This window comes from Equus caballus, chromosome 16, assembly GCF_041296265.1.
Source record: "Equus caballus isolate H_3958 breed thoroughbred chromosome 16, TB-T2T, whole genome shotgun sequence".
NCBI lineage: Eukaryota > Metazoa > Chordata > Mammalia > Perissodactyla > Equidae > Equus > Equus caballus.
The window spans coordinates 77,967,105-77,994,402 of record NC_091699.1 but is presented as its reverse complement, the minus strand read 5'-3'; the positions used below and the strand labels follow the sequence as shown (position 1 = coordinate 77,994,402).

Sequence of the window (27,298 nt, the reverse complement as noted above, 5' to 3'; positions counted from 1 at the left end):
AGAAAGAGGTTTTAATTTAGGGAATCCAATAGGGAGTGCACACATGTTCAACTATGACTATTCAAATTCTCAACCACACTGCTCACATTCAGATAATAGATCTAAGAATCAGATTTAAAATGTCAAATGAAGTTTTCCAGAGAGATCACAGGATTCTTAGTCATCTGTAATTCTGACCAGCTGTTCCACAGTGCATTGTCCATGCCATGTAAGACTGCGGTGGCTCAGCTGTGGGTCATTTCTGCACAGAACCCCTGGGAAAATGCGTATCTGATGCGTGTGCCGTGGCTCCTTTTTGAGCAAGTGCAATTTTGCTTATCAATGACTCCATAGTCAAACAGATCGCCTATTGTGGAATGGTTCAAGATTTTTTAAAAGTTTACTGGGTTTTTTTAAGCTTATATAAAAAGGCCTTTCAGCAACTCATCACACTTGCTATGACCTCAGCTTCCACTAATCCCCAGGTTTCCAATCCAGTCATACTGGCCCCCGTACAAGCCCTGCTCACACAGTCTCAATTTCCCCACTCAACTCAGTGCACAAACAAACACACAGGTCTTGCTGGCTTTTGTATCCTGGTCATTGCTCATGCCAGTTCCTCTCCTCTCCATCAAATCAAACCATATTTATCTTTCAAGGTGACTTTGCTCATTCATTCATCAATTCTTTATTGAATGCCTTTTAAGTGCCAGGCACTATCCTAGGTGTTGGGGGTATAGTGATGAACAAATGGGAATGCTCACTTCAGTGTCTCTTGGGGACACAGACAAGTGAATGGGCTGAGCCATTATAATGCTCCCTGCTGGGACCCGGAGGGAGAGATCCAGTATTAGGAGACTATACAGTGGGACAAGGGTTATATTGCTCAGCTTTGGGAAGCTTAGGAAAGGTGTTACCAAACAGGAGACAGCCCAACAAGATGAATAGGTGGTCGGGAGGGGAAGAGGTTGCTTGCAGTGGGAAGAGAGAGGGCTGGCAAGGTAAGCAAAGGTAAGATTTTGCAGAGGTTTTAAGGCATGGAGGGAGTTTGTACTGTTCTCTTACAGGAGCTAGGAGGAGAGCATTAGGGATCTGTAAGTAGGGATCTGCTATGAATCCCGTTTATTCCTTGAAGTCTTCTCCAATTATTTAAATGCCAAGTGATTTTTTCCTTCTTTGATTTCCAAAGCAATTACTGGCTCTACTCAGCAGCGTTACTCTGAATTCATGCACAGTATTTTTATCATCCTATGGTCATTCTCCGCCATTGGTTTTCAACTTTCTTGTGCCCATAGCACACATTCAAGTACTATCTTTTGGTTTGAATGTCCAAAATATATAATACACTTATTTTGAAAGTCTCCTATATTTACAGTGTAACTGTTCCTTCAGTGAAACAATGTCACTTAATGTCACCCCTCTTACCTCTAATGCATCAAATTGTGCTCTGCAACCTCAAGTGACCACTCAGACATAAAAATTTACATCAAAAGTGAATGTACACTCAGTGGTAACAAACTAATTTTCTATATTGATCAAAATTATGTAGCATATCAGTGAAGGGGACAATTTTCCCTGGTACTTGGTGTCAAGGAGAACCATTGTTCTAGAATGTTCCCTAACTCTAGCGACCTTGACTTAATGCAAACTTCTCAAGTCAAGGATAGTTATATATATTTTTAAATTTTCCACAATTCTTAACACAGTTCTGGATGTAGCATAAGGACTTACTTAAATTTTACATTTATTTTGATGACTTGGTTCACTCTTTTAATTATGAAATATGTCAGGGATCCAAAGGTGTATAAAAAAAATAAGAAACACCCATTTTTCCATCACCCAGATTAAGAGATAAAACATTATAATGACAGTTGAACCCCGGCTTTACCCCTCTCCATTGAAAGATAACCATTGTCTTGAATTTGGTGCTTATTGTCTCTATATATGCTCTTACTACAGTTGTGGGTGTTCATAAACAATACATAGCATTACTTCTCAGGTTTTAAAATGTCGTATAAATGATGTCATTATGTATCCTTCCACAACTCTTTTTGGTTCAATACTATCTTTGAGATTTGTCCACGGTTATAGATACAGCTCTAGTTTATCAATGGGACTGCTGTATCATATTCCATTGTATGAACATACCACATTTAGGACATTTTGGTTGGTTTCAAGTCTTCACTAAAACACAGAACACTGCAGTGAACGTGTTCATGTTTGCTTCTCTCTGTACATGTGCAAGATCTATAGGCATATAAATCTAGTAGTGGGATCACTGGGTTGTAGGATATGTGCATCGTCAACCTAACTAGATATTGCTAAGATGATGCTCTAATGTAAAGGTGGAACAATTTACACTCCCATCAGCAGGGTGAGTGCCTCTGGCTTCACATTCTTGATAACCCATGTTACTTTCAGGTTTAGGGGTCTGATGTATTTTTTGTGCATACATTTAAACACACACATACACACCAGGATTCTTAGGGAAAAACAAAACTAATTCATTAAATGAGTCAAGTTTGCTTTAGAAGTTCCCAGAGAGCAACAAATGGCTACTTTAAGATTTTTGACAACCTAGAATTAATTGACTGGATTATTTTTAAATCATTAAAACAGGAGTAATGTAAGGAAAATTATGTGGAAAAAGTACAAGATTGCCTATAGTAATACCCCATTAACAGTCACTTTTTAAAATATACAATATATACTCATGGACTTGGCAATTACCTGTTGCCTTAACCAAATTGGATGATTTTTAAAATGACTTCACTCTTGGCTTATTTTACATTTTATGTATATTTTTCAAATATGTTTAATCACGTACTGGCATTCCAATGGGTCTGAGGGAGACTTCTGTTAAATAAAAATGAACAGAACAAGCTTCCAGGTCAGACTTGCTTTTATTTCAGAACTTGTCTCTTGCCATGTTGTAATTCCCAAGAAGCATTCCGGTCATACAGAACCGGTCATCCTTTTTCATAATGTTTTGTTTTTTTGCAGCAAAAATCAAGTACACACAAAGCAAAGTATACCAAAACATAAAACAAATGATGACAGCACAAAATAGCAGTTCATACAATTAGCCTCGTTTCACTTTTTTCTTTCTCACAAATTCCGTTCTTTTGTAAATGTCTTGGTAAAGAGCAAGCATTGACTATGGTGATGGCAGCCTCACAGGTGGGTTTTACAGGGCAATCAGTGCTAGATGCAACATTGGGGTCGTATCAGAACTGAAGACATAGGCATGGGTGTCTAGTTCTATGAATAGCTAGAAGACATTCCCAGAAAATTCTAATTGTAACTGCTTTTTACTCAAGTCCCATTTGAGGTATAGATAGGATGAAAATTATGACAGAAATCTTATTTAGGCAGATACATCATTGGAATTGATGCCTGACCCATACAGAGCTGTCAAAGAAAAAATTCAGTCAACTCTTCAAGGTCAGTTGTCCCAATTCTCAGGAGAAACAAAATCATTTCTAGTTTCTCAGGCCTGTTCATTGATGTCTTCACTCAGAAATGTGTTTCCCTCAGATTTGAAACAGAACAAATTTAGCATGTAACTAGCCAATTCTTTTCATGAAAAATTCCTGCCACCTAATGCTCCACCTCTAACAGATGATTTATGCTCTCTGGTTACAACCACATGGAATTACACATGCCAATGGAGCTATCTTCTTTGCTGCTATGATCATCTTGCATCCTCACCATCTGCAAAACATTAAAATATGCATTGCTCTTAATGTCACAGGATTTGTTTAAAACATTCCTTCTAGAGTCTACTCCTTTTTATGCCCCATATGAAATGAACACATGTAGTTTTACCATTTTCAATAGTCAAAATAAAAGTGTGATGTGATAATACATATAAGTGAGCAACTTATAAGTAGAATTATGGTTATACTTCTTCCTAGGAAAACGTTGGTACATTCATGATCTGAAATTTCATGCTTAGCACATTTGGTGGCTGGTATCATTGATTCAGAGCTAGAGGGAATGTGCAGAGCTGGACAGGCTATGTCCAAAATCCCTCTGGTCTGTTTTTTAGCATTAATTTCTAGGATAACATTCCTGCCCCTCCTTCCCTCTTCCCTCTTTTCCCTGACCACCTCCATGTAAGATTTGCTTCCAGCATCAGCACCTACTATTCTTCTTCAGAGGGATCCTGTCCAGCCTCTGGAGTGGCTTTAATCACATGCAGCATCAGTGCCTGGAAGTTTACAGCCCTCCCTAAGGCAGCCCTTGACCAATCAATGACCCCCAGGGGAGTAAGAAAGCCTGACATCTTTGCTTCAGGTCAGAACAACTCTGCAGCATAAGTCACAATCCTGAGTGCCAGGAGGAGCAAGCTGAAGCTGGCCTCAATGGCACTTGGTCTAAGATGACACCCTTGTTTGGCTTCTACTCCTTCCCTGTCTTGCTGCCTCCATTCCCTTTCTAGTTCTCCCGTGAGTGACAATCACATGCACGAGAATCCTCACCTCAGGGTCAGCTCCAGGGAAGCTGGCCCCACATAGGATCTGAGAAATGATCCTACCTACTCATCTTTGGACACTTTTGCTTACATCTCCTCCTCAAAGGAAAAAAAATTATGAACTCCTGCCTTACATATTTTAAAGTTAACATCTAATTATTTTATTATGAGTTTAAGTGATTGAAAAAGATGTAATTTGTGACATATTGTAAAAACTGACATTTAAAAATAAAACTTCCACATTTCTCTTTTAATTTACCCAATGGAATCTAAATATCATAGTGATTCAATACCACCATTATCGATTTAAAATATATGTAAATACGTTCAGGATTATAAGATATTTTGTAGTGTTCATTTCTCTCCTTAAACATGTATTTCTATTCCAGATACTTCCTTCACAGAATTTCATTCTAACTGTAATATATTTACATGCTTTAAGATCTTTTCTTGTTTGTCTAATCATAGTTCTCTGCAGCAAAAAACATATATTTAAATGTATGTCTTTTATTTCCTATGACTATAACCTTCCATGTGTTAAAATTTTTTCTAGATGGATTACCAGTAGAATTTATCAAAACACCAGGTATATTTAAATTTTGGTAATTCTATCAAAACAAAAAGTAAAGATTTTTATTGGAAATGCATTTCTTAATGAGATGGGTAGTTTTTCTCTATTATTTTTACTTACTAAAATTTGTTAAGAGTGAGGCAAATTTTAATATGAATTCTTTTAATAGTTATTCTTTTAGATTTAGGCACTGATAAATATTGTTTACATAGATAGATGGGTAGTGAAGGAGTTTTATTATAGCAGTGTCAAACAATTCTTTGAGTTGTTTCTGAGTTTATATGCCAAAAACCACCCAGTAATCTTGCAAAATGTTTTACAGAGAGGTGTCAAGATGGCGGCGTAGGCAGACTCTGAACTCACCTCCTCCCATGAAGACAACAAATTTACAACTACTCTAGGAACAATTACCCCTGAGAGAGAACTGAAAACTGGATTAAAAGAACCCCTGCAACAAGGGACAGTCCTGACAGAAGTAGAAGAGGCAGAAATTCCTTTCTGGAGAGAAAAAAATGCCACCTTTACAAGCCACAGCACCTCATGGCCAGCTGGAAGCAATCCTAAGCCACATAGGGGATCAGCCCCACCTTCCAAAGCCTAAAACAATTGCACGCTCCTGTGCATGGGGCCAGCCCCACTCAGCTGCAATCCTGAGAGAGCTGACAAGAGCCTTGCAGGCCAGAAGCCTACAGCAACTGTAAATCCCTGAGCCTAGCAACCAGTCAAGCTGAGGGCCTACTCACTTAACAGATAAACTGCAACAGGAATGTACTATTAGATCTTGCAGCCAACTGTGCTGGGGCTCCCCATGCCCGATAAAGTGACTAAATGGTCCATAGCAGTCACACGCAGCTGAGTATCACAACCAGCTGGCCAGGGGGACACCCAGCCTCCCTGGGCACCTGCAGCAAGTGCAACCCTGCCACAACAGAAAGACACATGTAACTCACCCAGGGGTCAATCCTAGAACATTTGGAACTGGTGACAAGAGGGAGGCACCCTGCCAGGCCTCATAAGGCATCTCTTACATAAGGACACTTCTCCAAGATTAGGTGAGGTACCTGACCCACCTAATACATAGATATAAGCACAGAGAAAGAGGCAAAATGATGAGGCAAAGGAATACATTCCAATAAGAGAACAGGACAAAACTCCAGAAAAAGGACTACATGAAACAGAAATAAAAGGTCTACCTAACAAAGAATTCAAACAAAAAGTCATAAGGATGCTCACCGATGTTGGGAGAAGAATGGGTGCACTCAGTGAGAACATTAACCAAGATTGGAAAATATAAAAAAGAACCAATCAGAAATGAAGAATACAACACTGGAAATGAAAAATTCACTAGACGGACTCAATAGCAGAGTAGATGATACAGAAGAAGGGATCAGTGAGCTGGATGAGAGACTAGAGGAATCACCCAAGCTGAAAAGATAAAAGAAAAAAGAATTAAACAGAATGATAACAGTCTAAGGGAACTCTGAGATAATAGCAAGTGCACTAACATTTGTATTATAGGTGTCCCAGGAGAAGAAGAGAGAGACAATGGGGCAGAGAATCTACTTGAAGATATAATAGCTGAAAACTTTCCTAATCTAAAGAAGGAAATAGATATCCAGGTACAGGAAGCACAGAGAGAACCAAACAAGATAAACCCAAAGAGGCTCACAACAAGACAGATTATAATTAAAATGTCCAAAATTAAAGACAAAGAGAGAATCCTAAAAGTTGCAAGAGAAAGGCAACAAGTTACATACAAAGGAAACCCCATAAGCCTATCAGCTGACTTCTCAGGAGAAAGCCTACAGGCTAGAAAGGATTGGCACAATATATTTAAAGACTTCAAAGGAAAAACCCTACAGCCAAGAATACTCTACCTGGCAAAGTTATTCAGAGTGGAAGGAGAAATAAAGAGTTACCCAGACAAGCAAAAATTAAAGGAGTTTATCACCAAGAAAACAGTTTTACAAGAAATGCTAAAGGTACTTATTTAAGTGGGAAAGAGAAGACCACAGATAGGAATAAGAAAGTTATAAAAAAAAAACAAAGGCAATAAAATCACTGGTAAAGGCAAAAATACAGTAGAGGTAGCAGATCAACCACCTATGAAGATAATATGAAGGTGAAAAGACAAACGTACTAAAATTACCTATTTCCATGATAAGTGGGTAATGGATAAACATACACACAAAAAGAGGTTAGATATGATATCAAAAGCATAAAATGCAGGAGGAGGGGAGTAAGAGAGTAGAGCTTTCAGAAAGAGGTCAAATTAAAGAGACCATCAACTTAATATAGGTTGCTATATACATAGGTTATTATGTATGAACCCCATGGTAATCACAGACCAGAAACCTATAATAAAGACATAAAAAATTAGGAGAAAGGAACCCAAGCATAATACTCAAGAAAGCCATTAAACCACAAGGGAAGAGAGGAAGAGAAGAAGAACTACCAAAACACCCAGAAGAAAGGTAACAAAATAGCAATAAGTACATACTTATCAATAGCTACTTTAAATGTCAATGGACTAAAAGCTCCAATCAAAAGTCATAGGTGGTGGATTGGATAAAAAAAACAAGACCCATATATATGCTACATAGAAGAGACACACTTCAGACCTAAAGACACTCACAAACAGAAAGTGAAGGGATCGAAAAAGATACTCCATGCAAATGGCAATGAAGAGAAAGCCAGGGTAGCAATATCTATATTAGACAAAATAGAATTTAAAACAAAAACTGTAACAAGAGACAAAGAAGGGCATTACATAATGATAAAGGGAACAATCCAACAAGAGGATATAACACTTGTAAATTTCTACTCACCCAACATAGGAGCACCTAAATATATAAAGCAACTATTAACAGACATAAAAAGAGAAATGGATAGTAACACAATAATAGTAGAGGACTTCGACACTCCACTTATACCAATGGATAGATCATCCAAACAGAAGATCAATAAGGAAACAGTGGCCTTAAATGACCCATTAGACCAGATGGACTTAGTAGATATATACAGAACATTCCATCTGAAAACCACAGAATTCTAACTCTTTTCAAATGCACATGGAACATTCTCCAAGACTGATCACATATTAGGCCACAAAACAAGTCTCAATAAATTTAAGAAGACTGAAATAATACCAAACATCTTTTCAGGTCACAAAGGTATGAAACTAGAAGTCAACTACAGGAAGAAACTCAGAAAAGCCACAAATACATGGGGATTAAACAAAATGCTACCAAACAATGATTGGGCCAATGAAGAAGTCAAAGGAGAAATCAAAAATATCTGAAGACAAATGAAAATACAACATGCCAAAATTTATGGGATATAGCAAAAGCAGTTCTAAGAAGGAAGTTTATAGCAACACAGAGCTACTCAACAAACAAGAAAAATCTCAAATAAACAATCTAACCACACCAGAAGGTACTGGAAAAGGAGAACAAACAAAGCCCCAAATCAGTAGAAGGAAGGAAATAAAAATCAGAGCAGAAATAAATGAAATAGAGACTTAAAAAACAACAGAAAAAATCAATGAGACCAAGAGCTGATTCTTTGAAAAGTAAACAAAATTGACAAAGTTTTAGCTAGACTCACCAAGAAAAAAAGAGAGAAGTCTCAAATAAATAAAATCAGAAATGAAACAGGAGAAATTACAACAGACACCTCAGAAAAACAAAAGACTATAAGAGAATACTATGAAAAGATATATGCCAACAAATTGGATAATCTAGGAGAAATAGATAAATTCTTAGAATCATACAACCATCCAAAACTGAATCAAGAAGAAATAGAGAATTTAAATAAACCAATCACCAGGTAGGAGATTGAAACAGTAATCAAAAACCTCCCCAAAAATAAAAGTCCAGGACCAGACAACTCCCTGATGAATTCCACCAAACATTCACAGAAGACTTAATACCTATCCTTCTCAAACTGTTCCAAAAAAATTGAAGAGGAGGAGAAGCTTCCTAACTCATTCTACAAAGCCAACATTACCCTGATAACAAAACCAGACAAGGACAACACAAAAAAAGAAAATTACAGATCAATATCACTATAGTACATCGATGCAAAAACCTTCAACAAAATACTAGCAAATCAAACATAATAATACATTAAAAAGATCATACGCCATGATCAAGTGGAATTTGTTCCAGGAATGCAAGGATGGTTCAACATCTGCAAATCAATCAACGTGATACACCACATTAACAAAATGAAGAATAAAAATCACCCAATCATCTCAATAGATGCAGAGAAAGCATTTGACAAAATAGAGCTTTCATTTATGATAAAAACCCTGAATAAAATGGGTACAGAAGGAAAGTACCTCAACATAATAAAGGCCATATATGACAAACACACAGCTAATATTCTCAATGGAGAAAAACTGAAAATTATCCCTCTGAGAACATCAACCAGACAAGGATGCCCACTTTCACCATTCCTATTTAAGATATTATTGGAAGTCCTAGCCAGAACAATCAGGTAAGGAAAAGAAATAAAAGGGATCCAAACTGGAAAGGAAGAAGTGAAACTGTCACTATTTTCAGATGACATGATTTTATATATAGAAAACCCTAAAGAATCCACCAGAAAACTTTTATAAATAATAAATGAATATGGTACAGCTGCAGGATACAAAATCAAGATACAAAAATCAGTTGCATTTCTATACACTAACAACAAAGTAGCAGAAAGAGAAATTAAGTATACAATCCCATTTGTAATTGCAACAAAAAGAATAAAATATCCAGGAATAAACTTAACCAAAGAGGTGGAAGATCTGTACACTGAAAACTATAAAACATTGTTGAAAGAATTTGAAGATGACACGAAGAAATGGAAAGATATTTCTTGCACTTGGGTTGGAAGAATTAACATCGTTAAAATGTCCATACTTCCTAAATCAATCTACAGATTCAATGCAACCCCTATCAAAGTTCCAACAACATTTTCCATAGAAATAGAAAAAAGAATCCTAAAATTTATATGGAGCAACAAAAGACCCCAAATAGCCAAAGGAACCCTGATAAAAAAGAACAAAGCTGGAGGTATCACACTCCCTGATTTCAAAATACACTACAAAGTTATAGTAACCAAAACAGCACGGTACTGGCACAAAAACAGACTAATATAGCAATGAAACAGAATCGAGAGCCCAGAAATAAACCCACACATTTATGGACAGCTAATTTTCGATAAGGGAGCCAAGAACATACAATGAAGAAAGGAAAGTCTCTTCAATAAATGGTGTTGGGGAAACTGGACAGCCATGTGCAAAAGAATGAACGTAGACCATTATCTTACACCATACACAAAAATTAACTCAAAATGGATTAAAGACTTGAATGTAAGATGTGACACCATGAAACTTCTAGAAGAAAATATAGGCAGTAGGCTCTTCAACATTGGTCTTAGCAGCATATTTTCAAGTACCATGTCTGACCAGCCAAGGGAAACAATAGAAAAAATGAACAAATGGGACTACATCAAACTAAAAAGCTTCTGCACAGCAAAGGAAACCATCAACAAAATGAAAAGACAACCTAACAATCGGGAGAAGATATTTGCAAACCATATATCTGATAAGGGGTTAATATCCAAAATATATAAAGACTCATATATCTCAACAACAAAAAATCTAACAACCCAATTAAAAAATAGGCAAAAGATCTGAACAGACATTTCTTCAAAGCAGATATACAGATGGCCAACAGGCACATGAAAAGATGTTTAAAATCATTAACTATCAGGGAAACACAAATCAAAACTACAATGAGATATCACTTCACTCCTATCAGAATGGCTATAACTAACAAGACAGGAAATAAGTGTTGGAGAGGACGTGGAGAGAAGGGAACTCTCACACACTGCTGATGGGAGTGCAAACTTGTGCAACCACTATGGAAAGCAGTATGGAGTATCCTCAAAAAATTAAGAATAGATCTACCATATGATCTGGCTACCCCACTGCTGGGTATTTATCCAAAGAACATGAAAACATGAATGCATAAAGATACATGCACCTCTATGTTCATTGCAGCATTATTTACAATAGCCAAGACTTGGAAGCAAACTACGTGCCCATCAAGGGATGAATGGATAAAGAAGATGTGATATATTTGCACAACGGAATACTACTCGGCCATAAGAAATGATGAAATCTGGCCATTTGTAACAACATGGATGGACCTTGAGGGTATTATGCTAAGCGCAGTAAGTCAGAGGGAGAAAGCCAAACATCATATGATCTCACTCATAAGTAGAAGATAAAAACAACAACAAACAATCACAGAGAGACAGAGATTGGATTGGTGGTTACCAGAGGGGAAAGGGTAAGAGGTGAGGGAAGAGGGCAAAAGGGGTGATTAGGCACATGTATGGTGATTGATTGTAATTAGTCTTTGGATAGTGAACATGATGTAATCTACACAGAAATCGAAATATAATGAGGTATACCTGAAATTTATATAACATTATGAACCAGTTACCACAATAAAATAAATAAATAATTTAAAAAAGGTTTAATAAAAGAATCTGTTACTCAGTCATTAGACGACATTTTCTCACTTCCGGGAAACGTACCCAAAAACACTTTACCAAACAACTATTAATTATACCAGCTACTCTTTCACTTAGAGGCACAGAGTTTAACTCAAGAATCCAAATACGGTGGCAAAAATTTAATATTGCTAAATTAAGCACACTTGACACATGGGCTATTACTATATTTTTTGATAAAATAATATTTCTTATAATCTGTTTTACATATTTTTCTCTTCAGAATGTTGAAGTTGCAACTCAGCTCATTCACTTTATGCGACATGTCCCCATATAGCATAATTATGGCAGAACTGGTCCTCATTTTGTAAAACCAATCAACATCCCTGCCTCAGATAGAGTCTAATTTCATCTTTTAATTGAAATAAGTATGTTACTGAGGGTATCTGCGATGACATCTTACTTAGGATTCCATTCCAAGATAGGTAAACCATTGAGGTTCTTGCTATGATTTTTTCTGCCTGATGAAACAATGCTTGCTCTCCATCAATTTTTCCCCTATATGTTCTTTGCTTTATTCTCATGGAATTCCCACTCAGGAGAGATGCATCCTTTGACAAGAGTTGGGAAATGGAATGGGCCAGATTACTAAATGAAATTTACCATCACTTCTGTCACCCTCACTCTATACCTGAATTCAGAACATCCAAACAGGAGTTCAAATGCCCCATTTCTAGTGACACACTTCTTCCTTAACAGAAACATGTACAGAATGGGAAAGACCTGAAGCCTTACCTAGCTTAAAGGAGGGCTATAGACCCAATATTTAAAATGACTCCTTGATTGACAACACCACCCCAACTCCCACCCCATGCCTCCCTAGAAGGGTTTTACATCTGAGCAGAGCACCGTAATCAGATTTAGAACAGCTGAGAAATATTCCATTTTTGTGTGAAGTCGGGGGCATTTGTAAAAGGGGATGCAGGAAAGGCGACCCTCCATGATCCCTCAAACACAAACTCTAAAGGTAGAGTGTCCTTTAAGACTAGTTTTTAGAAATCCATGTATTGGAAATTCTTTGGTGTCCCACGGTATGAAAAACACTGGCTTTGCCCAAGCTCCTCATTATACAAATAATAAAGTTGAGGTCCAGGGCAATCAGGTGACTTTTCAAGATCACAAAGCTAGTTAGTGACAGAACTAAAACTAGCATCTGGCTCTCCTCATTTCCTGCCTGGCATTCTTTCCACCATGGCCCTCAGCTCTAATATCATTTGTCATCATCACTATCATCATTGTCGTTACCATCAGCATAATTTTAAACAATAGGTAACACTCATTAAGCTTTTATTCTATGCAAAGTGTTGTTCGAAGCACTTTACATTCATTACTGTTCACAGTAGCCTATGATGTAGGCTCTGTTATTATCCTCATTTTACAGATGGGGAAATGGAAGCTCGGAGAGGCAAAATGACGTGCCCAAGAACACATGACCAGTAATTGCAGAAATAAGATTCAAATCCATGTCTGATCCCTGGATTCACTCTTTCAACTACTGTTTCCCAAAGTGGTTTCTATAAAACACCAGCCTGATAAGATGCCCCTGACACAAGATTCTGTGGTCAAATTGGTTTGACTATTGAATCTCTCAGAATCACGGTGTACACTAGCCTATTAAAGGCACTGAGAAGTCCTGCAAAAAGGACACTTACTTATCAGGGTTTTACAGGAAAATAATTCTTTTCCCAATACCCATTAATATCTGGTGAAAAGACCCCCATCAAAGATGAATAATTTAGGCTCAATATGTATAATGCTGGGTCAGTAGTTCTCAAACTCTAGCCTAAATCAGAACTCTCTGGAGGGCCCGAATCCCAGAGTTTCTGATTCAGTAGGTGTGGGGGGCAATCAAAAATCTGCATTTCTCTTGAGTTCCTAAATGATGCTGATGTTACCGTCCAGGGACCACACTTTGAGAAACAACGCACTTGATGTTAGAAAAAGAAAGGCTAAGAAACAAGCCGTGGTTGGCATAATGGGAAAAAGAATACAGTTATGCTTTAGGAAATCCACACTAAAATCTTGCAAATGTACACTATAATGAGCAAACAGAAAATCTGTGCATTAAGTAGATGGACAAAGCGAAAATAGAAAAATGGGCAAGTGAAAATAAAAGCCCACTCTCTTTGGGAAAATAGAAGATAAGCAAAGTGATATAAAGGCTGATCAGTCTTCACAATGGATTTTTATTTTTAACTGTCAAGTGTATTACCAGGCTTAGAGAATTCATTCAGGGATAATACTAGTTGATTATGTGCCAGCCACAGGGTGTATTCTGAGCTTCATATGTGTCATCTCCAACATTTCAACAACGCATAGATAGATTTTATTATCTCCTTTTCGTGGACTAACTTTAAGGTGAACTTGTGTTCTAGAAACATAATTATAGACTATAAATCATTGCGACAAAACAGCATTGGACTTGGTGCTGTGATTAGTCTTCGGTAAAACCCACAGTTCAGATGTCTGTAGCTTCCACTTCCTTATCTGTAAACAGATACAGTACAACTCAGTGATTTCTAAAGTCATTCCAATTTCCAAATTCTAACCTTCCAGGATTCCAAGAAAAAAGCCAACTCTCATTTTCTGAAGAGACTCAGACTGACTTCATGGAGCAGGGCTGGCCAAATGTCACCAGATCAAGCTGTTGGCTAGAACTCTCTGAGGGAAATGATTAAAGACGTCTTCTACTCCTAGATGTATGATGGATAATTCAACGTGAAGATGGAGAAAACTTTTGGAGGAAAGAAATTATGGAGAATGATAACAAACAAGAAAGGGATTGGTCATGTTCACTTAATAATCCTTCCGATTCTACCAACCTTCTCATTTCCAGCAGTGAACCACCGTGAGATACCTCACAGGACTGATTCAATCAGGATTTATAGCAGTGTTTTCCAATGTTGTATGCACGCTGGAATTGCCTGTGGAGCTTCAAAAAAGCATGGACGCCTGTGTCTCACCCCCAGAGAATGCGATTGAATTGATGTGAGTGTGGGCTGGACTATGAAATTGTCAACAAATAGCCAGGTGATTACAATTTTGGGAAATGCTGATTTATAGGGTTCTTTCCTGTGATTGCATTGTTGATTATATCCCCTGCTATAGACTGAATTGTATCCCCCCAAAACTCATGTGTTGAAGCCCTAACTCCGCATGTGACTGCTTTGATGATATGGCCTGTAGGCAGGCTATTGTGGTAAAATGAGGTCATAAGGGTGGAGCCCTGATCTGATAAAAGCGGTGCCATTCTAAGGAGAGGAAGAGCCACCAGGACTCTCTCCACCATGTGAGGACACAGCAAGAAGGTAAGCCATGTGCAAGCCAGGAAGAGAGCTCTCACCAGGGACCAAATTGGCCAGTGCCTTGATCTTAGACTTCCCAGGCTCCAGAACTGTGAGAAAATAAATTACTGTTGTTTAAACCACGCAGTCTACGGCATTTGTTATGGCAGCCTGAGGCTAAGACACCCACCCTCTTACAGTCACCTCCCCATCTCTGAAAACTCTTGGGAAAACACACTGAATCAGGAGTTGCCAGCCCAGGGTCATGTCCCAGTAAGGCAGAAAACCTCTTTGAGCTTCAGTTTCTCCACCTGCATCTGAGGCATAGTAACTCAGGGTTATGAACACACCGGGTTTGGGAGGGAACCCAGTGAGATCACATGTATGAAATTACCTTACAAACAGTATAGCTCTGTTCATGGGCGAGCTGCATCTGGCACCTGCCGCTTGCTCTTACTCACCCAGCCTCCCTTCCAAGCCCTGACATGATTTCTCATTCATGTCCCTTCCTGGGTTTCACTTGCCCACTATATTCTCTCACCATCCAGTCACCAGTCACTTGACCTCACTCCAACTCCCTGCGGACCCATCTTAGCTCTCCTTCAGAATGTGGCTGTTGGCAACAAATTCTCAGTTTTCCTTCATCTGAGGATGTCTTTATTTTGCCTTCATTCTGCAGGGCTATTTTCACTGGATATAAAATTCTGTGTTCACAGTTCTTTCCTTTCAGCACTTTAAAGAAAAAAACGTTGTTTCACTGTCTTCTGACCTCCCTGGTTTCTGATGAGAAATCCAGTCATTTGAATAGTTGTTCTCTTCTTTTGTAACACATATTTCTCTAGATTCTTCAAGAGTTTTCTTTATCTTTTGTTTTCAACAAGTCATGATGCGTCCAAGTGGAGTTTTCTCTGAGTTTATAAAATTTGTAAAGTTATCTCTTACCAATTTGGGAAGTTTTTGGCCATTATTTCCTCAAATATTTTTTCTGAATGAGTCTAATTTTCCTTTATTTCTACTTTCTTCTAGAATGCCAATGAAAGAAGTGTTAAACCTTTGATAGTGTTACACAAGTCTCTGAGGCTCTGTTGATTTTTTAAAATCTCTTTTCTTTCTTCAGATTTTATAATTAATCTATCTTTAAGTTCACTGACTCTTTCCTCTCTCACCTTCACTCTGTTATTGAGCCCACCCAGTGAATTTTCTCATTTCAGATATATTTTTTCTACTTCTAAAACTTTCTTTTGGCTCTTTTTTGTTTTCTCTATTTTTCTGCTGAGAACAGCTTTCTGTTCATTTCAAGTTGTTTGCTTTATCTCATGGAGCATAGTTATAACAGCTGCTTTAACGGCTGTGTCTGATAATTGTAGCATCTGAGTCAAATTGAGGTTGGCATCTGTTCACTGTCTTTTCCTTTGAGAATAGTTCACATATCTTGGTTCCTTGTATGTTCCACAATTTTGGACTTTTACCCTGAACATTTCAAATATTATGTTGTATAGACTCTAAGTCCTACTATAATTCTCTATAGAATTTTAATTTGTTTTTTAAGGAGGCAATCAACTCAGTTGGTTCAGAATGCAAGTGCTAGCTCATCTTCTGTGGGCAGTGGTTCTAATCTGTTTGGTGTCCAAAGCCTTCATTATCCTCTAGAGGGCCTTTCCCATCCACGTACAGCTTAGCAGAGAGCCTGGGACTTACGCGGTTTCCCTAATTAGAATGAGAGGATCCCCTTCTCCAGTTCTCTTCTCTCTGAGGTGATCCCCACATGCTGGCCAACAGGGCCTCTCTTCTCAGTACCTCTGGCTAGGAAAACAGGGTTTCTTTTAATTTTAGGTATCTGGGCTTCCACTCAGCTCCAAACCATGAGAGCAGACCATCAGAGAAAAGAGGGGAAAAATGGGGATTTCTTTCACTACTTTTGACAAACAGGGGCCCCTTTTCCCAGTTCTTCTGCCCAGAAATACAGGGTTTCTACTGAGTTTTAGCAACCTGCTCCACTCCCACCACAGCTCCAGGACTGGGGTCTGCCCCCAGCACAAAGCCATAAAAGAAAAAAGAAAATGGGAAACTCATGCTCCTTCAGAAAATGCCTGCTTTTGTTTACTTTTCAGAGTTCTCAGGTTGCTTTTTATGTTTTGTCCAGAGTTCTCAGTTGGAATCAGTGGGAGTGGTTGGCAGGATGGGGTTACTCCATCTTGAGGCTGCAGCAGCTTAGTCCATCTTGACCAGAATCAGGTATTTCATCATATATATATTTGATTTTTCTTTTTGCATCTTATCTTCTCTCCCCTTGCTGTCTATATTTTTCATATTTTCTCTATCTTTATCTCTCCTGTTTTCCATCATTTTGCTGATTTTGTTCTATATCTATATACTAGCTATATCTACAATTATACCTATATCTAATATACATTATATATGCGATATATATTATATATGTAATATATATGTGATATATATGTAATATATAATATATAGTATGTATACGTATGAAGTATACATACAACATACATACATACTACATACATATATAGTATTTTATTATATAATCATACAAAAATTTATTTATCATATCTGCTGTTGGGCATTTTTGTTCCCACTTTGGGGCTACTACAAACAGTGCTGTTATGAACATTCTAGTACATGACTCTTAGAGAATATATGTTTTCCTATTGGGTATATACACTGGAGTAACACAGCTGGGTCATACGATAGACATATTTTCAGCTTTAGTAGATATCCAGGAATATTTATTTTAAAATAATTGCCCATATAATTGTGGTATACAGCAAAGGTTGTGAACAGCTGCCTTAGAACCTACTATAGCTTCCTGTCTCCATCTCTTGCTTTCTCTTTAGCTGTAGGTCCATAACCATTTCCACACACAGCCTAAGAAGCTGCCCTCAACCTCCACAGAGACCTCTGAACCACAGCAGCCTTGTTCTTTCCAGGTCCCACTGAGGCTGGGGCTCAGGTACAAATCTACATCTCAGACCGGGAAAGCCCTGGTTGCTCAGGGAGAAGGCAGACCCTGAGTGTTCAGACTCTGGAGGCTCATTGCATAGTTCCTCCCCACTCCCATTTTGTACAAGGGGGCAGGGCTCCTCCCACTTACTCAGGTCCTGTGGTCCTTGTTCTTGTCCTTCTCACATCTCCATTCCCTGAACCCACACCAAGCATTTACACTGACTTGTAGTTCTGGTTTTGTCAGCACCACTGACTCCTTTTTTTGCTTTTCTGGAATTTTAGCTCCCTTGCCCCCTTATTTTGGCGACCTCTCGTAACCCTAGCTGATAAGCCCCTCTTCCTATCATCTCTACCTGTCCCGATGAGTTCTTCTTGCTCATCTTCCACCAGGGGAAAATCCAAACAAAAGTACTTCAGGATCTCCAGTTCTATTTTACTCAAGGTTACCTTTTTTATTTTGTTGTTTATCATTTGCTGGAGCTGCAGTTTCTTCTGAATGTGCCTCCTCCTTGTCTTTCATCATCAGTTCCCCAGTTGAAAAGAGCATGTATAATTTCCGGATCAAATCAGTAGTGATCTCAGAACCACTACTGTGATTGCTCCCTACTACAAAGACATGCTGCTCCTGGGAAGCAAATTCACCAAACAGCTCACTGTTTTCTGTCTCTATTTCATACACCTCAGGAATAAAGCTGAGGTCACAGAGAAAAGAGATGAAAATACGTTAGCCAAGTCCCTTGCAGGATTAAAGGTAAATACAGCCAGACAATACAACAGGAATCAATTTCATGCGCGTGATTGGAAAAGTCCAAATGCTGTTTGTGGATAACTTTGACTGAGGGGCAAATTTTTAATATTCCAAAGGGAAATTAGACATTTGTGTCAGCAGCTTAGGACTCCAAACCAATATTATTTTCATCACTGAATTTTTATTGAGTACTTAAGGTTGTACTTTGCAAAATCAAACTTAAAAGAATCTTTCCCACCACTCTTCATATGAGTTCTGTTTTCTAAATGGCAAATGTTTTTGTTGCTTTTGTGACTTTTTATTTTTCATGTTTTTCTTCTGCTCTAAAATTGTTACATCTAAGCTTTGATACTACAGTCATGTGCCTCATAACAACGTTTCGGTCAATGACAGACTGCATATATGACAGTGGAGCCGTAAGACTAGTACCATATAGCCTAGGTGTGCAGTAGGCTAGACCACCTAGAATTCTGTAAGTGCACTCTATGATGTTCACACAAGGACGAAATCACCTAACAACACATTTCTCGGAAGGTATCCCTGTCATTAAGCAATGCAGGACTGTATAAGTTTTCTATTTTAGTGTTACATAGTTACTAATAAGGTATTAATAACGGCCTCTTATTTTCCTAAAAGCAACAGAAATGGAAACATGGTTCTTTCTAATATGGGTCATATCTTATCTGTTATTAACACCAGATCTGTACTGTCATCACAAACCAGGAGCATTTAAACACACACACACCCACCCACACGCACCCCTTACAACCAAACTTGCATCCTTAAAACTAAAACGCCATTCATTTAAAATTATTTTCTTAAGGATTTTTTTGAGCTGTAGTATTACCCAAACTGCGAATTTGTCAACTCACAAAACAGAGTTTTCTGTGCCATCGTTCTCTGGGTTGGGAGAGCTGATGTTAACACACTTGGGTCTCAGATCTGCAGGGGGATATTTGTTGATGGCACCTGGAGAGAGAGTGGGCTGGTTAATCTAAATTTTACCCTTCTATGTTCTGGCTATCACCCCAAGTTAGTTCATCTTTTCCTGTGGTTGGGGGTGTTTTCAAGAGCAAATTAATTTTGTAAGGGACTCAGGAAAGTAGGCACCCTCTGACATTGCAATACCTCATTGGCAAAGTCAACGAGATACAGCAGTGATTGAGTCAAAATGCTCATGTTCTGTCTGTCAAACCTTGTGATATAATTCAAGGACATCTATTAATCCTTTCTATCATCTATTTCTCTCCCTCTAAAAGGAGGATCTTTCTAGAAGACAATAATTAATTATTGAAATTGCCTGCCCTATTTATCTTGGGTTGGAAGAAGGCACCATTTTTTGTAAGTGACGAGCCTGCTACCTAATACAAAATCCTGAGTTCCAAGATGCCTGAGGGTTACATGAGCCCTGGGGCTTTCAGAGTGCCAGAAAGTCTGCAGCCCCGTGATTCCCTGGTAAAGTTGCAGGAGCTGCAGACAGCCATGTGGCCTCTGCCCGCCTCCCAATCCTCAGCACAGGCCAGGACTTGCTTGATGCTACAAGTTCTTAGGGATGCTACTACACCATGTCTAAAGTTACAACAGATGGGGCAGCCACTCTCAAAGCCCCACTGTGAAAAGAGATCCTTAAGCCCCCTGCCTGGCTGTGCCTGAGCCAGTTGTCTGGGACAGAGGCTCTAGAAGAGATTTGTGCCCATGGCTCATAGGAATTCAAGTCAGAACCAAAAGTAATTTACAATGACAAGACAAAATAGAAGTCCTTGGAGTAGGTGGAGGGTGGTGGTAGTGGGATATATTATTTATTACAGCAGCATACCTTGTTAAGGGTCTAGGAATTGAAGTATAGTTTAACGGATAAGAGCACAATTCTGGGGTCAGAATGCATGGAGTTGAGTCTAGAATTTGCCAACTATTAACTGTGAGCTTTTGAGCAATTTATTTAATGTCTCTGAACCTTAGTTTTTTCACTTGTAAAATGGGGATATTAATACTCTCCTTTGAGGGCTGTTTGTTGTTAGTGCTGTCAAGTCTATTCCAACTCCTAGTGACCCTGTGGACAGTAAAGTGGAACCCTGCCTGGTCTTTTTGAGCCATTCTCTCACTTTCTAGCACTATATCAGACAATGCACCACTGCTATTCACAGGGTTTTCATGGCCAATTTTTTCGGAAGTGGGTGGCCAGATCCTTCGTCCTAGTCTGTCTTAGTCTGGAAGCTCCACTGAAACCTGTCCCCCATGGGTGACCCTGCTAGTATTTGAAATACTGGTGACATAGCTTTCGGCATCACAGCAACACACAGCCACCACCACAGTATGGCAATCGAAAGACAGTTGGGTGGTGTGGTTCCCTGATTGGGAAACAAACCCAGACCATGGGGGTGAGAGAACCAAATCTTACCACTAGACCACCAGGGCTGGCTTGAGGGCTGTATTGAGGATTAAATTACACAATCCATTTAAAGAACTTGACACATAGTAAACCACTTGCAGATTAGGGATAAAAGACACTTTAACCCATATGGAGGGTTTTCTGGCAAAGACCCTAACAGTGCAGCGGTAAAATCTAAGGTCAATAAGACATGAGATTTTTCTCTGTGGTTTTCTAACTGCCTCCTACTCACACCTTAGACTCCAGCACTCTCAACTGAAGTGAGGATCCTCTTACTAAATCAACTGATGGATTAGACACAGAGACATTAAATCTATTGCAGAAGCAATAGAAGAGAAAAGGTTTAATGACTTACGTCTGATCGAATGGACAAATGGCTTGACAAACTTGACGAAATAGTTCAAATCTGGCTTGTGGGTTCGGCCAAGCTGAACTAAGTGATGATCCAGTGGGCGGCTGGCTAATTCTTCTAATTCCTTGTCATTGTGTATGGGACCAAAGGAAAATACAAAAATAGAGTAGCCCTGACACTTGGCTCTCAGAGATACACTTCTTAAAACTTCCTTGTCTAAGGGGTTGGTTTCGCTGGCAGATATAACAAAGATAACTTTGTTTTTCCTCAGGTTGGGGGTTCCTACAAAGACATTGTCAATTGTCCATTGCAGGGCATGGCCAGTAAAAACATCTCCATTGAGCTGTTGAAGAGAGTCTTGGAGATGATGTTTCATTTGGTATATATTGTTATAAGTAACCAAATCAAATTCCAGGTAAACAGGGCATTCTTCAGTGTTGGGCATATAGCCTAGAGGAGAGTAGCTCAGGACTGCCACTCTATCTCCTAAGGGGGAGGTCAGAGGATCTGGGGCAATGTGAAAGTAATCAAGCACCGAGGCGATAAAAGCTTTCACTTCCTTAAACTCATCACTTCCTACTCTTTGGGAAGCATCTATGAGGAAAGCCACATCCATGTAATATGCTTGATGAGAGGCATCTCCAGGTTCATAAGTAAGACCTGGTCCTTCTTTTCTGCCATGGTTTTCATGTCCTGCAACAGAATAACTCAAGTCACTCTTTTTAGCAGAAAGATAAACTCAGAACTCCTAGCCAGGGATGGCAAATACACAGCATGGGGTTGTTGCCAAGATTCATTCCCACACCCGCGGCAGACATAATTAATTACAGTACTTGTGTCCAGATGCATTCTCCAAATATGTCTCCACACAGTGCATGGAGAGCCATTACCATTCGCCAAGTGTTGTCAGATAAAAGGAAACTTATTTGCTACCTCATCTCAGATCTTTGTCAAAAGACTGATCGATCCTCCAGCTATTTTGATATGCAAGATGAAAAACACGCAGTTATTTTTAGTGAACTCCAAGTGGTTACAAAACTTAGAGTACATATTTGCATGAGATCTAATTATATGTAATGACCCCAAAAGTATATATGTCAAAGTCACATTTATTGACGTCATAAACACATACACCTTTATACATACTATGCACCATAGTGTGATGTCACGAGAGCAAGTATCAGTGCTGACTTTAGACTCCAAATCTGTGTAAGATGACATACTTTAAGACCTTGGTACTCAAAGTGCCATTATGCAAACAGTTCATCTGCCCATGACAACATAAGGAGCTTGTACCATGATGTAAGTCAACTACATTACTAAGCACACTCATTAGTTCAGCTGACTTAATTTTTTTGCAGCAAGACTTTCTCAGTGAAGGAAATAGTGCTTTGATTTACATTCTGATGCTAACTTATCTTGTTGCTGACCAGCACTTCAAGTAGCACTGCTCTAAGCCTAAGGGATCATGAAACCATGTCCATAATCATGGGCATGATGGCTGGTGGGTGAAGCCATGGCAGGAAATGCCAGCTTAGAAGGACAGGAAGTAGGTGGCCAATGTTCTTTTTTTCTATGAAAGAAGAAGCATGTTTGAGAACCTAATCAGGCAAGAAGTAGACTTCTAACTGCCAAAAATTCGTTGATCCCCATTTATGCTCGACCTATTATTAAAGCTTTACATTTATTACTTTATTTAGTCCTCACAAGTGCATTGATTAACCTATCTTAATGCCATAAAAGTTTAATAATAAAATAGAATGCAAAAAAACAACACCATGGGTGATTTCATTAACAGGGCAAATGCTCTATTAGATGTTTGAAGGCTCAAAGAACTCTGCATTCCTAGAGTAAACTGTACATTATCTTTTTTATCTATTGTTGGATTTGCTTGTTTGTTTGGTTTTTTTTTTTTTTTGGAGTGAGGAAGATTGGCCCTGAGCTAATAACTGTGCCAATCTTCCTCTGTTTTGTAGGTGGGATGCCACCACAATGTCGGTTGATGAGCGGTGTTTAGGTCCATGCCTGTGATCCAAACATGTCAAACCTGGGCCACAAAAGCAGAGTATGTGAACTTAACCACTACACCACTGGGCCAGCCCCTGTCTTTTTTTTTTTTTTTTTTTTTGACAAATAAAAATTGTATATACTTAAGATGTATAATGTGGTGTTTTGATATCACTATACTTGTGTAGTGATCACCACAATCAAGCTAATATTATTGGATTTGATTTGTGAAAATTTTGTTTAGAATTTGTGCATCTATGTTCATGAGGAATGTTGGCATGTAGTTTCTTTTTCATGTAACGCCTTGGCCTGGTTTTGGTATTATGGTAATCTGGCCTCAAAGAATGAATTGAGAAGTAGTCCTTCCTCTTTAATTTTCTGTAAGAGTTTGTGTAGAATTGGTATTATTTCTTCCCTAAATGTTTTGTTGAATTCACCAGTGAAGTCACCTCAGCCTGGAGTTTTCTTTACAGGAAGGTTTGAACTACAAATTCAATTTCTTTAATAGGTTTAGGACTATTTAGATTACTTCTTCGTGAGTGAGTTTGGTAACTGTGCATTGCAAGAAATTTGTCTATTTCACCTAGCTGTCTAATTTACAGGCAAAAAATTGTTTGTAATATTCCCTGATTATCCTTTTAATATCTGTAGAATATGTCTCTTCTCTCATTCCTGATATTGGTAGTGTCTTCTCTTTTTTCCTGGTGAGTTTGAGTATAGGTTTATCAATTTTATTGATATACTCAAAGAAACAGCTTTTGGTTTTATTTTCTCTGTTCTATTTATTGAGTTCCACTTTAATTTTATTAGTTCCTTTCTTCTGCTTACCTTGGGTTTATCTTGTTCCTCTTTTTCTGATTTCTTAAGGTGGAAATTGAGGTAATTAATTTGAAACTTTCTCCCTTACTGGTACAGGTATTTTATGCTATAAATGACCTCCTGAATACTGCTTTAATGGAATCTCACAAATTCTAGGGTATTTTGATCTGATTTTCATTCATTTCAAAATGTTTTCTAACTTCCCTTTTGATTTCTTCTTTGACTATGGATTATTTAGAAGTGCTTTTTTAGTTTCCAAATACTTGGGGATTTTTCAAAGATCTTTCTGCTGATGATTTTTAATTTAATTCTGTTTTGGTCAGAGAATACACCTAGTATGACTTGAATCCCTTAAAATTTTGAGAATTGTTTTGTGGCCCATTAATATGGTGCATTTTGGTAAATGTTTCATGTGTACTTGAAAAGAATGTGCATTCTGTTGTTGTGTAGATTGTTCTATAAATATCCATTAGGTCCAGTTAGTTGATAGTGCTGTTCCAGCCTACTATATTCCTGATGATTTTCTGTTTACTTTTTCTGCCAATTATTGAGAGAGGATATTGAAACTCAGTGATGCTCTTTTCATTTTTCTTTTTAATCGTTTTTCCTCCCTGAGTTTGATCTTGGATAATTTCTATTGCTATATCTTCAAGTTCACTAATTTTTTCTTTTACCAAATCTAATTTGCCATTAATCCCTTCCAGTGTATTTTTCATTCTGGACATACAGTTTTCATCTCTACAAATCCTATTTGAATCCTGTTTTTATATCTCTTGTCTCTACTTAACTTTTTAAAATATGGAATATAGTTACAATAACTGTTATACTATCTTTGCTAATTCTAACGTCTGTGTCAGTTCTGGTTTGGCTTTGTGTGGTTATGCTCTTAATTATGGGTCATATCTTTCTGCTTCTTTTTATGGCAGACATTGTGAAATTTTTCTTATAAGATGTTGGATACTTTTGTATTTCTATAAATATTCATGCACCTTGTTTTGAGAGGCAGTCAAGTCACATGAAAACAGTTTGATCCTCTTGGGTCTTGCTGTTATGATTTGTTAGGCATGTCTGGAATGGTGCTTAATTTAAGGCTAATTATTCCCTATATTAAGGCAAGAGCTTCCTGAGCTTTCTCCCTAACACTCTATGAATTATGAGTTTTTCCAATATTTCTGGTGGGAAAAGGCACTATTGCTGTCCCCATGTGACCAACTGGCATATTCTCTAATCCTTTCAGATGGTTCTTCCCCCAGGCTCAGGTCATTTCCTCACATGCACGTGCTATCAGCACTCTGCTGAAAAATTAAGGGGGGAGCCTCTTAGATCTCTTGGCTTCTCTCTCTGTGTAGCTCTCTCATCTCTGCTATTCTATCCTGTGACGTCTTACCTCTTTGGTCTCCCTGGACTCTCAGTTCTGTCGCCTCATCTCAAGGAGTGCATTGGGCTCCACTTGAATTCCCCTTTCCTGCACCATGGCCTAACTCTCATGGCAGTAAGCTGGAGCAATCATAGTGTTCCCCTCATTTGTTTTCTAACTCTCAGGGATCACTGTCTTTCAACTCCTGATGTCCAGTGTCTTAAAAACTATTGTTTTATATGTGAATGAATGAATGAATATATATATATGTTTTTTCTTTTGGTTATTTCATTAGGGAAGTAAATCCAGTAAATTCATTAGGCATTTCTAACAGATGACAACTGACTATCTTGTTTGAGATGTTCCTATGTTTTCTTCCTTCTCACAAAGGACTAAGAACTGGTTATTTATATGCCAGATTCTTCCTTTATCAATACATTTATAACCACTGAACAGGATTTTGTATTTCACAAGCATGTTTGAAATTTATGGGCCTCTCATTCCTCACCAGGAACCTAGTGTCAAACTGTTCTTAGAATTTTGATCCAGATGGAGGTCCCTGATTAAACCACAGTCATGTACCACATAACGATGTTTCAGTCAGACAGACTGCATATCTGGTGGTGGTTCCCTAAGATCAGTACCATACAGCCTAGGTGTGTAGTAGGCTATACCACATAGATTTGTGTAAGTACACTCTATGTTGATGTTTGCACAATGACAAAATTGCCTAACGATGCATTTCTCAGAATGGATCCCCATCATTAAATGACAAATGAGTGTAATAAATATGAAACTGGAAGTGCAGACAAAAGCATATATTTTATATTCTTCTTTGTGGTGGATGCTATATTCTATGCTTTAGCCCTAAAACATCACCAAGCAAAACATTTCTAGAGTTCTTGGCTGTAGTGTGTTAGGGTTTGTGAAGATTAGTTAAATGAATATTTCTGTCTTTTTGAAGTTTACAGTCCTGGAGTAGACTAATCATTACCTGCTCTGCCACCGGGATCTCTGTTTTCCAACTACAGCATTTCGGCTTCTTTAAAAAGGCCGACCAACACACTTTTTAAAAAAGTATTTCATGGGGGCCGGCCTCGTGGCCAAGTGGTTAAATTCATGCACTCTGCTTCAGCAGCCCAGTGTTCGCCAGTTCAGATCCTGGGCACAGACCTATGCCCCACTCATCAAGCCATGCTGAGGTGGCATCCCACATAGAAGAACTAGAAGAACCTACAACTAGGATATACAACTATGTACTGGGGGGATTAAAGGGGGAAAAAAAGAGGAAGATTGGTAACAGATGTTAGCTCAGGGTTAATCTTCCTCACCAAAAAAAAAGAAAGAAAGAAAGAAAAAACATTCAGGCTCTTTAAAAAGAAAAAAGTATTTCATAAATGTTCCAGTAAAAGAAAGGTTGACTTACCATGTTAGCGAATTTTTTTTCACGCATTCCCCTACCAGAAATATTACTGCTTTTTCCAGTTTCCTCATTATAAATGAGCAAAATCTCAATCCTTTTCCAAAGTACCCAGCAGAATTGTTTTCTAAAGAGGTACATTTCACCTACAAAATCTCTACAAATACATTCTCTACCTAATTATATGGGATTAACATGAAACTCAAAGAAGCTAAACATAGATGATTATGGCTTGAAAACTCTAAACTTCAGTCCAATGTAAGGTGTGATTATTCTACTCTGAGTTTAAATTCATCTTTCTTAGGGAGACTGGGCCTTCAAAAATATTTTCCTTCAAGAAAACCTGGCAGAC

General features: G+C 38.3%; 1 protein-coding gene across 1 annotated transcript in view; it reads right to left on the bottom strand.

Moving 5' to 3' along the window:
• Window positions 1-2,863: 2,863 nt before the first annotated feature.
• The window catches only part of COL6A5 (collagen type VI alpha 5 chain), a 130,651-nt gene continuing 106,216 nt past the window's right edge, over window positions 2,864-27,298 (bottom strand). Inside the window, exons 38-41 of the mRNA XM_014731857.3 lie at window positions 21,347-22,036; window positions 19,475-19,571; window positions 18,302-18,546; window positions 2,864-3,693 (exon numbers count right to left, since the gene is read on the bottom strand). Coding sequence (XP_014587343.2) covers window positions 3,674-3,693; window positions 18,302-18,546; window positions 19,475-19,571; window positions 21,347-22,036 — 1,052 coding nt within the window. The 3' untranslated portion in view covers window positions 2,864-3,673. The remainder of the gene's footprint in view (window positions 3,694-18,301; window positions 18,547-19,474; window positions 19,572-21,346; window positions 22,037-27,298) is intronic.